The sequence below is a fragment of the Cyprinodon variegatus genome, unplaced genomic scaffold (genome assembly GCF_000732505.1).
Source record: "Cyprinodon variegatus isolate N-32 unplaced genomic scaffold, C_variegatus-1.0 Scaffold120, whole genome shotgun sequence".
NCBI lineage: Eukaryota > Metazoa > Chordata > Actinopteri > Cyprinodontiformes > Cyprinodontidae > Cyprinodon > Cyprinodon variegatus.
Window position 1 is genome coordinate 77,520 of NW_015150573.1, and position 13,932 is coordinate 91,451.

General features: G+C 40.2%; 1 protein-coding gene across 2 annotated transcripts in view; it reads right to left on the reverse strand.

The window, feature by feature from the left end:
- Window positions 1–74: 74 nt before the first annotated feature.
- The window catches only part of mpp7 (membrane protein, palmitoylated 7), a 150,729-nt gene continuing 136,871 nt past the window's right edge, over window positions 75–13,932 (reverse strand). For both annotated transcript variants that reach the window (XM_015375518.1, XM_015375519.1), the window contains exons 13-17: window positions 12,740–12,820; window positions 10,583–10,676; window positions 8,461–8,569; window positions 8,095–8,238; window positions 75–2,397 (exon numbers count right to left, since the gene is read on the reverse strand). In XM_015375518.1, coding sequence (XP_015231004.1) covers window positions 2,218–2,397; window positions 8,095–8,238; window positions 8,461–8,569; window positions 10,583–10,676; window positions 12,740–12,820 — 608 coding nt within the window. In that variant the 3' untranslated portion in view covers window positions 75–2,217. The remainder of the gene's footprint in view (window positions 2,398–8,094; window positions 8,239–8,460; window positions 8,570–10,582; window positions 10,677–12,739; window positions 12,821–13,932) is intronic.

Consider the following 13,932-nt stretch of genomic DNA (forward strand, 5'->3'; position numbering starts at 1 on the left):
ACTAAGGTCTTACTCAGAACCACTGAGGGTCACTTAGAACTCACTCAGAACCACTGAGGGTCACTAAGGTCTTAGAACCCCTGAGGGTCACTTAGAACTCACTCAGGACCACTGACCTCTGGTACTCAAACCATAAACCACTAGGTCACTTAGAACTTACTGAGAACCACTAAGAGGACATCTATCTTAGTGAACATTAGACCTTCCTATCTAGCTGGTTCTGACCACAGAGCCCCATCAACATACTGTAAATATGGACACCCGATCACATCAGATCCACTGTTTTTCACTGGTCCAGATTACCAACCCAGAGTAATTACTCATGTGAGTAAATAGAGATGCTTTATATTCTTATAGGAAAGTGATTTCATACATTTGATCCATAATTATTGCTGGTTTCTGTTGAGGCATCAAGTCTACAGTTTACGTTTTAGGTAAAGTTGAGGAGATCCAGCCCCAGAGAGCTCCACTACAATGCTATAAACCAAAAGGATTCATAAATCAACAGTAGTTGGAATGTAGACAAAGTTTTTAAATTCAGCTGGGATAGTATGCAAGTAAGGAAAGTATGTATTGAATGACTGACTGCTCTCTAGTGATCTCATTTACAAGATGAAATGTATGAACTGGAATATTTTGTTCTCTGAAATAGATTCCAGTGACACTCAGAGGGACGAATAACTGAACCACAGGAATCCTTTTTAATTCTTTTCCTCCTAACAGATCCTCAGGAGCTTTTTAAACAGAAATTAACACAACATTAGAAGAGATGTTTCATTTTCTTTAATAAGAAATCTACTTAAATTTCATACAACTTGCCTGATTAACACCATAATTTACATAAAGGAATCAAAACCTCTCTTGTATAAACTACAAATCTGATTCTATAGAGCAGGTGTCATAAAGGTAAAGACAAGATGGAGTAATAAACTCTGGAAGCACTGATCAATCATTTAAATAATTTATCATAGGAGTTGTGGACAGCTGTGGGTGAGGGCCCACCGTCATGGAAACTGTTGGTCTGTTTACATGAAAATTACATCAACTAAACAAAACCAGTCGAGGAGGAAACTTTTAATTAAGAAACCTGTTCAGAAGAAATGAAAGTGTTTCTTTGATACATACATTAGAAAGAAGTGGACAAAAACTAAGTATGAGTCAGTAAGACTGAGTGACTCTAGTAATACACCTGTAATGCTCATTAAATCCAGAGCAGCTACTTCCTGAAGGTCCTGAAGTTAGCAGCCTCACTGAAACCATGTTTATATGAATAAAAATAAAAACTCCACCCTAATAAAACACAATAGTGAAACTTTTTGTTAAAGACTAATGTGCTCAGTTCTATAAATGACAAAGCTGGTCTGCTGGACTGATTCAAACAGCTCCAGGATGGAACATACAACAGCTAAATAAAAAAACTCTTGAGAAGCTTTGTAGGAGAAAACCAGGCTGGAAAAATCAAATCTAAACACCTAAATGAACGAAGAGATGTTTCTGCTGTTAGTAAGTAAGAGGGGCTACAGCTGAAACCAAGTTTCCCTTAAAGTGAAACATTTTCATAGAAAGTATTTTAAAAAGAACTAAAAGTTTATAGAAAATATATTAATTTCCTTTTAAATAAAATGACAGTTGTTGCCATTTTTAGAGAGAGTAGCTGCAGTGTTTCCATTTGGACCAACAGTCACTGAAGCTCTTTAGAAGCACAGAAATAAGACAGAAGACATGTTTGCTTGTTTCTTTCTCTCCGTTTCCCCTCAAAGTTATTTTACTGACATCAGTTCTAAACAGTCCACCAAACAGAAAAACATTCTTCCCTTTGGTTTTCTACAAGTTTAATGTTTTAAACACCCTAAAGATGGAGTCCTGGTTTTCTTATGCAGGAGGAACTGCTCGTTCTATGAAGGTCCAGATTGTTCAACATTCCAGGCCGGTGATGTGTGATCCAGATATGCTTCCTGAGCCACATTAAGACAGAAGCGGTAAACCCTCAGGCTTTATCTAACCAGACAAGCAGCTGAGTTCTGAATCCAACTTGACCCAAAGTTAAAAGATCAGTTTTAGCTTGATAAGGCTCAGGTCCATCAGCACCAATCTGTGCTGTCTTGTTTATTCCTCATCAGACACCAGGTATCAGTCTCAGTTGAACTAAAAGAGACTTAAAATGTCCATTGTTTTTTGTAGCCCTTCCCTTTCCACCTTTCCCAGTCAGTGTGGGTCTCAGGAGTGAGTCCAGCTGACTGGAACCCAGTGAGTCTCCGTCTCCACTTGCTTCAGCGCCAACTGCAGCTCCTTGAACGCCGTCGTGAGGTCATCGTTCACTATGACCTTCTCAAACAGATGACCGTAATGACTCTCCATCACCTCAGCAGAGTTCAACATCTCCTTAAAGTCCTCCTCCTGCAGGGTCCAGAACACAGAGGGAGAAAGAAACAGGAAGTTAAATTATCTTTAGGAAGACTTCCTTAAAAGTTTCAATATCTGCAGCAATGAAGTGAGGTCATGCTTGATTCCCTGCCAAACATTTTTAAAGAAACCTCATAACTAAAGAATAATTAAGATTTTTATGTTAAGACATTGTGAAATAGATCAAAATAGAATCATCTGTGGTATATGTAACATGAATACGGACCTAATGTTTGAAACTTTGAATACCTATTTGCTTTAGTCTCTGTGACTGATTACATGTTACCAGCAGTTATTTAAGGTTGAGAAGTTCCCTAGAAAATGTACCTCCTCACTGAGCAGAAGAGTATTTAAGGAAAAAGGCAGAACAAAATGGTGCTTAATCTCATTGCAGAAGACGTGATAACAAGTAGATAGAAGAGAACCAAGGGGCAATGCCCAAGGAGGACCACAGAGCCGTTATTCTGTGAATCAGCAAGACTTTTGCCCATTGCCCAACTCTGTGAGTAACCATGTTGGGGCTGTAGTCTCTGGAAGTCTCTTGAGAGTACCACTGTGACTATGAACTAGTCAGTGGTCAGCGCCTGGTCGAACCAACAAGGTCTGATATAACATTAATTATCAAAGGAGTAAGAAACTGTGTCAGTAACTTTAAAGAAGATCGGTCTTGTCTTTGTATGTTTATCTGAAGGCAAACAGTGGCGAAATGTTCGGCCTACATCCCAACAGAGTTTGTGAACGTGCCACGTGTAAAAAGTTATCACATCTTTTATAGATTTTACAGCACATGGCAGAACATTGATGAGAAACAGATGTGTGGAGGTGAAAAGAACATAACCTAGAGAGAGGCTTTCCTCCAAGAAACCAGGCAGTAAAAAACAACTCTACATATAAAATGAAACAAGAAAACAGTTCTAGAGGAATTACCCTCCACCATATGAAATGCAAGGCCACTGAAGTAGAGAGTACAAGTTATCCTGCTAATTAAAAGAATATATGGTTGTGCACAAACTTTCCCACTAGGTGGTTCCAGCCTGCCTAAAGTGTGAGTTGATGCTGAACCATTCTGTCAGCTCAGAGGGACTAAACCTCATTTGATGGAGTCGAGAAAGACGGGAAAGTGGTGGTTAGGATACCGCCCTGGACCACGCTGCCAGTCAAAAGCGGAACCTCATTGAGAGAATTCACGGTACCAATGTGTCTGCTCCCCCATAAAGTCATACATTAAAAAATGTTCATAAATTTTTTTCTCTTAGACATTGGAGTGGTGCATTTAAATGTTATAGAGCTAAACATGTTAAATTGGTGAGTAGTAGTAGTGTAAGTTTTTGACCTGTCAAGTTTCTTTAGATTTTTAACATTACAATTTATATTTTTCCAAGCACACAACAGTTTAAAGCAAAGTTTAGTTTGAAAAGCATGTTAACACGGTAATGTAGGCTTGAGTTCATTATCTGACGCATGCATATACACACCAGGAACTGTATTTATCAAACATTATACTGGGCAAGTAAAAATTGTTTCTGGGCAAATGAAATGTGAAAGTCAATTGCCCGAACATCAACCCCTGAGTGACAATTAAGGCCATAGAGGCATCAATAAACCAAATTAACACTAGGGATGGGACGATTTATGAAAAACCGTCAGAACCGTTCGGTTCGATTCGCGTGTGTTTCGTTCGGTTCATGCGCTGCTCCTTTTTCTTGTACACTCCAGAGCAGAAGGTGGCGGTACTGCGACCAAAGCCAACCACCAGTACTTAACAAGAAGAAGAAGAAGCGAAGCAGCGTAGCCGGGTGTAGCAGGGAAAAAAATCAGTTGTTGTGGAGAACTGTGTCGGAATGGCGAGTGGGAAAGAACTGGAGTTGGAAGACGCGCCAGCAGCGCTTTATAGGTCTGCTGTATGGGACCACTTTGCATTTAGAGTGACCTACGATGACGGCGGAAAGAAAGTTGTGGATAAAAGTGCAACAGTCTGCAAGCATCGTGCAACACGTTTTGTTTATGCTAACAGCAACATGTCATGCTAACCCCGAAATCCCTCATACTCCGTCAGCAACCCCCGCTCCGCCCCGCTGCGCTCCAGACCGGCTGCTCAAAGCAAAGCCTACAGCCTCCACTGTGGCTCCCGTCTGCTCCGCTCTGAGTTCCTTGGAGATCGTAGAGGGAAATGCGCGAGATGATTAAATTCAAAGCAGCAAAACATACGGAAATGATCCAGGGTTTCTGCGGATCATTTAAAATAATTACAATCCAATATTTTTGGGGGGATTTTTTCATTAATTTCATAAATTTTTATGGGATTTCGGTGTAACAATCAACATATACCGAATCGAATCGAACTGAACCAAAAACCATGACCATGAAACTGTGAATCGAACCGAACCGTGGATTTTGTGAACCGTTCCACCCCTAATTAACAGAGATTCATTTTTTTCTAAGATATGCTTTTGCTGCTTATTTCAGACCATAGAAATTCCCGACTTGGCTTTGAAACACAATTGATTATCTGTTGTAGTAATAAATGCATTGAGGCAACCAAGCACGATTTTTTCTAATACCTTAGATATCAAACTAGCTAAAGCTATTGGTGTGTCGTTATTAAGGCTACCAGCTCTACTAGCTTTGTCCTTAATTACTGGCAGAAGGGTGATATCGGTTACCCTTGAGGATGAGATATCGTATTGTTCCAAACGTTTATTAACCACCATCTTCTGGAACCTCCTGCAAACATAACAGCTAATACATCCCTGCCAGTGTGCTCTGCAGATGTCACCACTAAATAATGCAACTGCGATAATACTGTCTACACCTTCCCTTCTAAAAATATACTAATTAAAGAATCATAAAATTTTAATAAATGTATTGGCACTGGATTTATTGAGTAACTTTTCTATTAAAGGGATAGTTTAGTGTCCCTACCACCACTGAGCCTCCTGCTACTAGAAGCGGCTGGTAAAGATAGAGGTAGAAGACAGTTTTTTTTCCAACTATTTGGCGGTTAATGATCTGTTTGATTTATTTCTGTTTCTGGAACTTTCTTCCGCACCTATGCAGCAGAGTGTTTGCGGCAGAGATAACATTCCACCCGGATGTTTTGAAATTGTCGACATAGTCTGACAAAACACATGCATAGTTTTTTTTTAGCTTGGAAACCATTGATTAACGTGCCGCCGTAACGTACCAGAACTAACCTTTTCTCCGGTGCATTACCAGCTGTTTCTCATGGCAGGAGGCTCGGTAACGGTATGGACATCTTTGCATCTCAGCTACAAATGGTGAACAGTTCACACAACTTCATGTCAGAAAACCTGAACTATCCTTTCAAGTTCTTTAATGGTTATGCACAATTCATCAAATTATTGGGAGTTCTTTAAAGGTTTCAATATTTTATAAACAACACCCTTAGGGCTTTTTAGCCAATAAAACCTTATCTGATCAAAATAAAAGGTGGCATCTGTATCTAGGTGCTACGGAAAATAGACGCCTTCAGGTTATGAGGTTGTTGGACTTGTCTGGCACATCCAAATAGATTGCATAGAAGCTCTAAGCAGGGAAAAACTCGTTACATCCAGAGATCTTAGAACCCTGATTGGTTTGAGCCATAACCCCATGTAAAGACAGAGGGGAGGGGTTAGGCTAGAGTGTTAGAACAACAAGGCCTTAAAGCCGCTGCTTTGAAGACACAATTATACATAAAGAGGCCTGTGCAGAGCCTGTTATATCCTCCCTGAGACATGGTTCCCACTCATGAACCCTGCCACAGATTATGCCCTGAAACCTCAAGGAATTTCCATTATTCCCTCCACGGAGTACACACCAAGATGCAACCCACTAAAACAACCATCATCTTCAGAAATATCCTTCAAACAGGCAAACAGCTAAATACAGCTCTGATTTAGAGACAGGAAAAGTCTCCATTTCTGTCAGTCTGCAGTCTGTGTGCGATGGGAGATGACAGCTTGTGGAGCGGGCTGATTTTGGGCTTGGCGAACTGGCTGCACAGAGGAACCTTTGTCTGCAAACAAGTCCATCAGAGTATAAGTCATCAGGTGTGAAGAATAAAACCAGCTCTACCTGTGAGGAACATCATTACTGAATATTTTTAGCAGGTTCGGGGTAAATATTTCCTACTTGGGGCTCCTCTATTCATAGAGGAGTTCTGAACCTGCCCAGATCTCCCTCTGCATTGGTCCCTTTGAGGCTTTCTGCTTTTAGCCATGTGGATTCTGGCCTCCCCCAATAGCCTCTTCTGGTTTTTATTGAAACATTCAGCTTTACATTTGAGGACAGATACGGTTTTATAAGTAACCACTTTGCTAAACAGAGTTATAAACAAACAGAGATGCAGATTTATGCTGGGAAACTCAAACACCAAAACAAACCTGGAGGATTCAAGCTGAGCGGAGTTTTAAACCTGTATGCACATAAACACAGGCTCCTAAAAGCTTCCAGCTCCATTTTTAGAGACGCCTCCTTCAGCCAAAAGTTACTCCAGAATATCTCTGGTGGTTTTCTGCTTCATAATGGATTAGCTCCAGCTAAATATAAAAACTCTGTGAGAGTCAGCTGAAGCCCTGCTTGCTGTTTCTGTCCTGCTGTCTTCCGTGAATCGACTTAGTGAACAGAACCACAGAGACTTAAGTTATGTTGATAGTTGGATCAGTTCTGGTCCCGATGGCTGCTGTCCCCCAAAACCGGAAGACCTGACCACAAATCTGTGTGCTGATTGGTTTGTGACATTTTTTCATCCAACAATAAGAATCTGGGGCTGCAGGTAAAATTATATATTCTACAGCAAAAAGGCTCAACAGGATGGATAGAGATGGAAACAGAACCAAATAAACTAATGAAGAAAAGAAGAACAAAGGAAGAGGGGTTCTTTGGCTCCTCACACCGACTATTAAGTATTATCGAGGTAAAAATCCAACTGTTACTTTTGTAGAAGTTAAGAGTATTGAATTAAGCTTTTTACTCCAGTAAAAGCACCATTTTAAAACTATGTAAAGCATTACATGCAGGAAAAATGCAGGAAAAAAATGTTAATGACAGATACTCCCTTTTAACGTTTTGCTTCACCTCGTTCCCTTTCCTTTTACCAATTATTTTCCCCCAAATCCCCCAAATAATGTCTAATAAATGCATTTACTTAAACATATATAAAATGGTCTAAAAGAGTGAAAGCCTTAATTCGTGAAAGTAAACCTGTTGGGCTCCATTTTCGCACTAAGAAAAAGTTGATTAATAAAAATCAGCTCTTTTTCAGACAAAAAAAGGCATAAAGGTGGAGACACTGAACACCTATGGTAACAACACAACACAGAGTGCTACTAAAGTTTGAGGGTCTTTCAGCGTCGCTTTTAGCTTGAATATGAACATTTCAGTTTGTACCATATTTGCTACTTTAGGCCATTGTGCTAATGCTAAGTCTTAAACCATTCGAAAAAAAAAAGCTTTCAGGAAGCAATGTCTTTAGACAAATCTAGATATTTTGCCCAAGGATTTTCAATAACATACATGAGAATAACCTTCTGGAATACAAATGTTAACCCTCTCCAGGCAGATGTTGCAGATTTGCAACAGCTAAATGCCACTTAGGTAATTACTCCACATCCATAGTTTAAGAGCTTTTGTTACTCAGAAGTACAACAGAAGGACATAGTAACTCTCCAAAGGTTTTGGGTCTCTCACCGTGAAAGGTCTGGCAGATCCTTTGTCATCCTTGCCTGGGAGAAATTTGGCGTTCTTTCTCGTTTCCCTCAGTCTTTCAATTGGGGGAGGTTTCACAAACACAACGAAGGGTTTGAATTCAGCTGTTCGCAGCAACTTTATTGTCTAGAACAACAAATAAAAAACAAGAAAGAGAATAATGAAGTTTGAACTAGTCTAGTTGGTTTTTCAACTTTTCCAGATCCACTGGACAAACTGGAAACATTTCAGGAAAAGTGCAGAGAAGGAGATCTTATGACATAAACAGAGGGGCTGAAATGCATGGAGGTGAAGGTGTCAGGATGTTGGGGGACATCTGGAAGCAGCAGAGAGCTTAGTGTCACTCACATGAGGCTGGACATCCATTAGACAGACTTTGTTCTTGGAGAGGACGGAGCGGACAGAGTCCAGACTTGTTCCGTAATAATTCCCATTGTACACACCGTACTCCACCAGCCTGAGGAGGGAGAGAGAAATAAGAAATTTATACTCAGATTTTAAAAGCTGTTTGTGTCTCTAACTAACATCCCAGTTCGGGGAAATTCCTGTAAAAGCTGAAAGCTTGGAGCATCTATGGGGTTTATTGTAGTAGGGTAGAAATACGACTTAGATCATTGGACATAATAGCTGAAGCTGAACACACGTTGTTGTGGCCTGTTTTTTCAGAGCTGAGAGCGTAGTTTCTGCTGCTGCAATGAGCCAGAACAAAAACAAGTTCATCTCCTCTCCTTCACTGAGCCGCCTGTAATTTTTACAGTGGACATTTCCACTCGTCCAGCCCACATCACAGCTCTGTCACTCATCCCTCCGACTCGGTGAAAAACATTGCATGCCTTGACCTCCACCGCAACATGTCCTAAATATAACACCTCCCCCAACAGCGCCACCACCCCGTCCTCCTGCTCTCAACATGCTGGGACTTTCTTTGCACTCTCTGTGTGTCAAACACTTGATCGAACTGAGTTTGTTTGTGTGCAGAAACATCCTGCGTGTCCAACCTGCAGGGTGACTTCTTCTTCTCCCCTCCAGCTCGTGTGAGAGCAGCAGAAAGGCATCCATCATCCCTCTAAGCGTTACAACTTGTTTTTAATTTGTTGGCCACAAATGTGGAAGCAGACCACAGAGGCCGGTTTCAGAGAGGAGGAAGCACGGGCGGAGACCTGGGGGCGACTGTCTGGAGATCAGGGACCAGCACAGGGCCCGGCCCGGTCATCAGCTGCTCATACCGAGGTACAGAGACAGATGACAGCAGGGCGCTGCTGGCTAAAATGAGGCAACAAACACTGGAGACACCAGACTGCTGCTGTCCCTGTTGAACTCTGCTTCTAGTGGACAGGAAAGGAATCACCTCTCTGATGGAGTTTAGGCTCTTCAATTCAATTTATTTTTTTTATATATATATCACAGTCATCCCAATGCACTTTACAGTTCACCAGATCATCCAGTGAATTAATTCAAGGTTTCCTATTTAAGAAAAACCAGTTGACTGCATTTACTCATTGACTCGAAGGCAACCCTTCACACTACGTATGCTTGTAGCGACAGTGGAGAGGAAAAACTCCCTTTTAACAGGAAGAAACCTCCAGCAAAACCAGGCTCAATGTGCTAGGGTTCAAGGAGACAGAAGCAGACATACAGAAAGAAGCAGAGGTACAAAACATAACTGTCTACCAGCTCCACAAGCGGCCCCATCCAGCAAACACAAAGCTCCCATGTCAGAGAATGAAAAAGAGCACATACAGTTAGTCACAGTCAGAGAAACAGGCCAAGCTCATAATATAAACAAAGGTGTTGATGGCAGCAGCACAGCTGATATTTCTCTCCAGGATAAAGTCACAGCCTAACAAAAACAGACCAGATGAAGCTACTATGAGAAAAAGCAGAGAGAGCAGAACGTTAGAGATTGAACTAACAGATTCTGCAGAGTGGGAGAATAGAGATAGAATGAAGCAAAATGATGAAAAGAAGTTCCTATGTCCTCCAGCAGTCTAAGCCTATATCAGCATAACTATAGAGATAACTCAGGATAACCTGAGCAGCTCTAACTATAAGCTTTATTAAAAAGGAAAGTCTTACGTCTACCTTTAGACCCGTGAACAGGATGTCTGCCTAACGGTCTAAAACTGGTAGTTGGTTCCACAGGAGAGGAGCCTGATAAAAGGTGAACCTAAATATCTGAGACTCGCTTATTTGCAGCAGCTTTGATAACCGCTGAAGGTTAGTAAAATCACCAAAGATGGGCTTCCAGATGAAAAAGAAATGGATAGAAAACATTTCAGACTTTTCAGAGGTTGATCTTTCCAGCTGGTTGGTCCTTTTTTTAAACTCATCAATCAATAATGATGTACAGAGTTTCTGCAGCTTCTGGAACTTAAAGTCTAATCAGTAGAAAACGGTTTAAGTTCAGCAGTGAGTTTTCTTCTTCATCATAATACGTATTTTTCTTTGAGCCCTTCACAGGTCTACATACTTGTTGTTGTGGATGTCCGTCTCAAAGAGATGTTTGGAGATAAAGTGGTACTCCACACCATCGCTCTCCTGGTTCCTCTTGGGCCGAGTGGTATCTGAGAGAGAGAGATAGAGACAGAGAGGAGTTGAACCTGCCTGAACCTCATAATTATAGAACGATGCCAAGCTCTATAAAAGCCCAACCTGAACGCCTCGTTGTAAAACGGGTGGTGGGAGAAGCACGTCTCCTTTCAGCATGTCAGAAGTTTACAACCCTGACCAGCATACCCATAGTCAATACCTGTTTATCCCTTTAGTTTATCCCTTTAGTTTATCCCTTTAGTTTATCCCTTTAGTTTTGTACAAATAAATACACTTTAAACTACCTCAACGTGCATGTATCCCTTTAGTCATGTACAAATAAAAACAATTTAATTACTTACTTTTTGGTGTCTTTTGAAGCGTATGGCAATCTGAACTTAAATATATATTTTTTTGTAAATGACTAAAGGGATACACACCCGTCAAGGTACTTTAAAGTCTATTTTTCGTACAAAACTAAAGGGATAACACAAATTTGAGGTCTAGTGCATGCATATTGACTATAGACCAGATCTCTACGATCACAAGACTGCAACTTCCTTCACCTTCCTCGCTCCAGATTAAGGTCCATGGGAGATTGGGCTTTCGCTGTCGCTGCCCCCCCGTCTCTGGAACTCTCTCCCAGATCATTTGAGAGCTCCACAACCACTGATTGATTTTAAAAGAGGCTTGAAGACTTTTTTATTTAAGCAAGCCTATTCTGCCTCCACATGATTTTTATGATGTTGATTTTTATCTTTGATTTTATTTGCACTGTTTAGCACTTTGAGATTTTTGTTAATGAAAAGCGCGGTATAAATTGGATTGATTATTATTATTATAGGTATGCTGATCTGACGGAACACCGGCTCTCAAGAACAAGCTGTGTCACTTACATCGGTGTTTTCCAACCTATTTTTTGACTTATGCAACCCTTTGGGCATTTTGTCTTACAATGAGTACCCTTCTCAGTCAAAAGTATTGATATTGTCCAAAAGTTGCACGTACAATAACTGATTATAAAATACAGAGTGTTTTATTTACTGTTTTAATTTGAGCAGTTAATTCTTAGGCATTTTATTTTTTCAAACTCAAGTTAAAAAAAAAAACAGAAATATGTTGCTTGGAAGTTAGTAAGGAATTTAAATAATACTAAAAAAATCATGTTATAAACCTGTTTATAAAGCTGCTGCTCCTCCCCGATAATCACATAAACTTGGTGAATCGGGAAGAAAAATTATAGTCAGACTGACTCTTTAATTTACTTTGTTTTCATCATTCGTGACACCTGAGCTGGCTTTAATCAGGTGTGGAAAAACATCTGATCCAATTCCGTAAAAGTTCAAAAAATCCACTGGACTTGGTTTCCAAAGTTTGAAGACGTTTCGCCACCTCTCCAGGAAGCTTTCTCAATTCAAATGTCTGGATCCGCAGTAAGTTGACTCAACTTTGAATTGAGAAAGCTTCCTGGAGAGGTGGCGAAACGTCTTCAAACTTTGGAAACCAAGTCCAGTGGATTTTTTGAACTTTTACGGAATGACTATGACCTGGATGACTGAGAATCTTCATCAGCAGCTGATCCAATCTGTTACTCTGCTTGGTTTCAAAGCCTAAAATGAACTCAAACATTTAGGAATAAGTTACTATTTGGATGAAAAAAGCTTTAGTTTTAGTTTTCAATGTTGTCCTCACAAAGTAGAACAGATTTCATTACCTGAGAAATAAAATATTTTTATGTGCCCCTTGCAATGCACTACCGGACCACTAGGGGTACACATACCCCCTGTTGGGAATCACTGACTTGCAACATATGTCTCTGCTTTAGCAGGAATATCAGAGCTCCACCAGTCAGAGAAGAGACTGGAGATCTGCTTAATGTCACTGAGTAAGTCCTTACTTTACTTTCTTTAATAGTGAAGGTCGAGAAGAACATTTTCGATAGATAGAAACTAGACTTTACTTATGTTTAATGCAAAAACACACTTACACAGCATGTGAGCTGATGAAGAATCAGCTGAGCTAACACTGCGAGTTGTCTCAGACTCTCACTCAGACAACATTCGGAGCAGCTTCAGAGAGACGACTGTAAGGAACTTACGTGGGATGGTGAAACCGAAGTGCTGAGGGTCAGAGATCAACAGTTTCTTCTTGAGTTCATCCAAGCCGACACCAGTGGGTCCTATACAGAACCAAACAGAAACATTTTAAACAGTGCTTCTCACCAGAACCGGCAGAAAAATGCCAGGCTCACATCTTCTCCTAGTTTGGGTACAGTCCTGAGCGCTGCAAGGGAAACAGTGGCCAGTTGCACCCTTCCCAAGAGTTCACATAAGTTTAATGCAAAGTTTAATACCAAGAGCCTAATAAGTAAAGTTTTTTTTGTGTGTTTTAGCTTTTCTATAACAGGTAAGCACAAAAACATGTTAGACAACAGTAAAAAAAAGAGAAAAATATGTTTTATCCTGAAATACACAGGAAGTTATTACATCACAACATCTGACTTCTGGTTTGGCTCATGCATTCACTGGTGGTTGAAAAAGGACAGCTGTGGCATCAAGTAAAACTTGAAAAATTGCCAATTTTTTCATATTACCATACCGCCTCAGTAACCAAACATGCACAGTGATGCTCAGATAAGATATACGCACCATCCTTCTCAAATGTTAGTCTGCCTGCAAGATGTCATGTTATCTGTATTTGCTAAATGCTGGGGGTTTTTGTAGTCTCAAACTATATCCTGCTAAGTATAAAGTATGAAATATGTTTTTTTTTCTTCCTCTGACCTATTGGGATCCCTTTCTTTTGTTTTTCTTATTATATATATTTTTTACAGTGTCCTGTCTGGCAATGTGGCAATAAGAATAATTGTCTTGATGCCAAAAAGAGTCCAACAGATTTTACTTTCACAAGAGGAGCAGTATGGCCCTATTGTTCCACTTGTTTTATGCATATAAATTGCTTTATTATAATTATGCAGGGAGTTTTACAGATTATATGGAGACAGCAGTGTAAATAGAACAGAATAGGAAGAACAGAAGAAGAAAAGGAAAAAAAATTATAAAGGGCAGCGCCTTTTATTGCCAGTAAGTTCATGGCCCAATTGTTACATATGCAAATCTATGCAATTTCATGTGCTTTGGTTTAAATAATGAAGAGCTTTAGTCATTTGGTGTTTTTTGTAGTTCTTTTTTAATGGCGGTACTCTCAATTTGACTAGCACCATACATGTGCGTTTGCATCATACAATTTGCCTCGTGAGACCACCCTGATCTCGCGAGCTTTCAAGGTTTC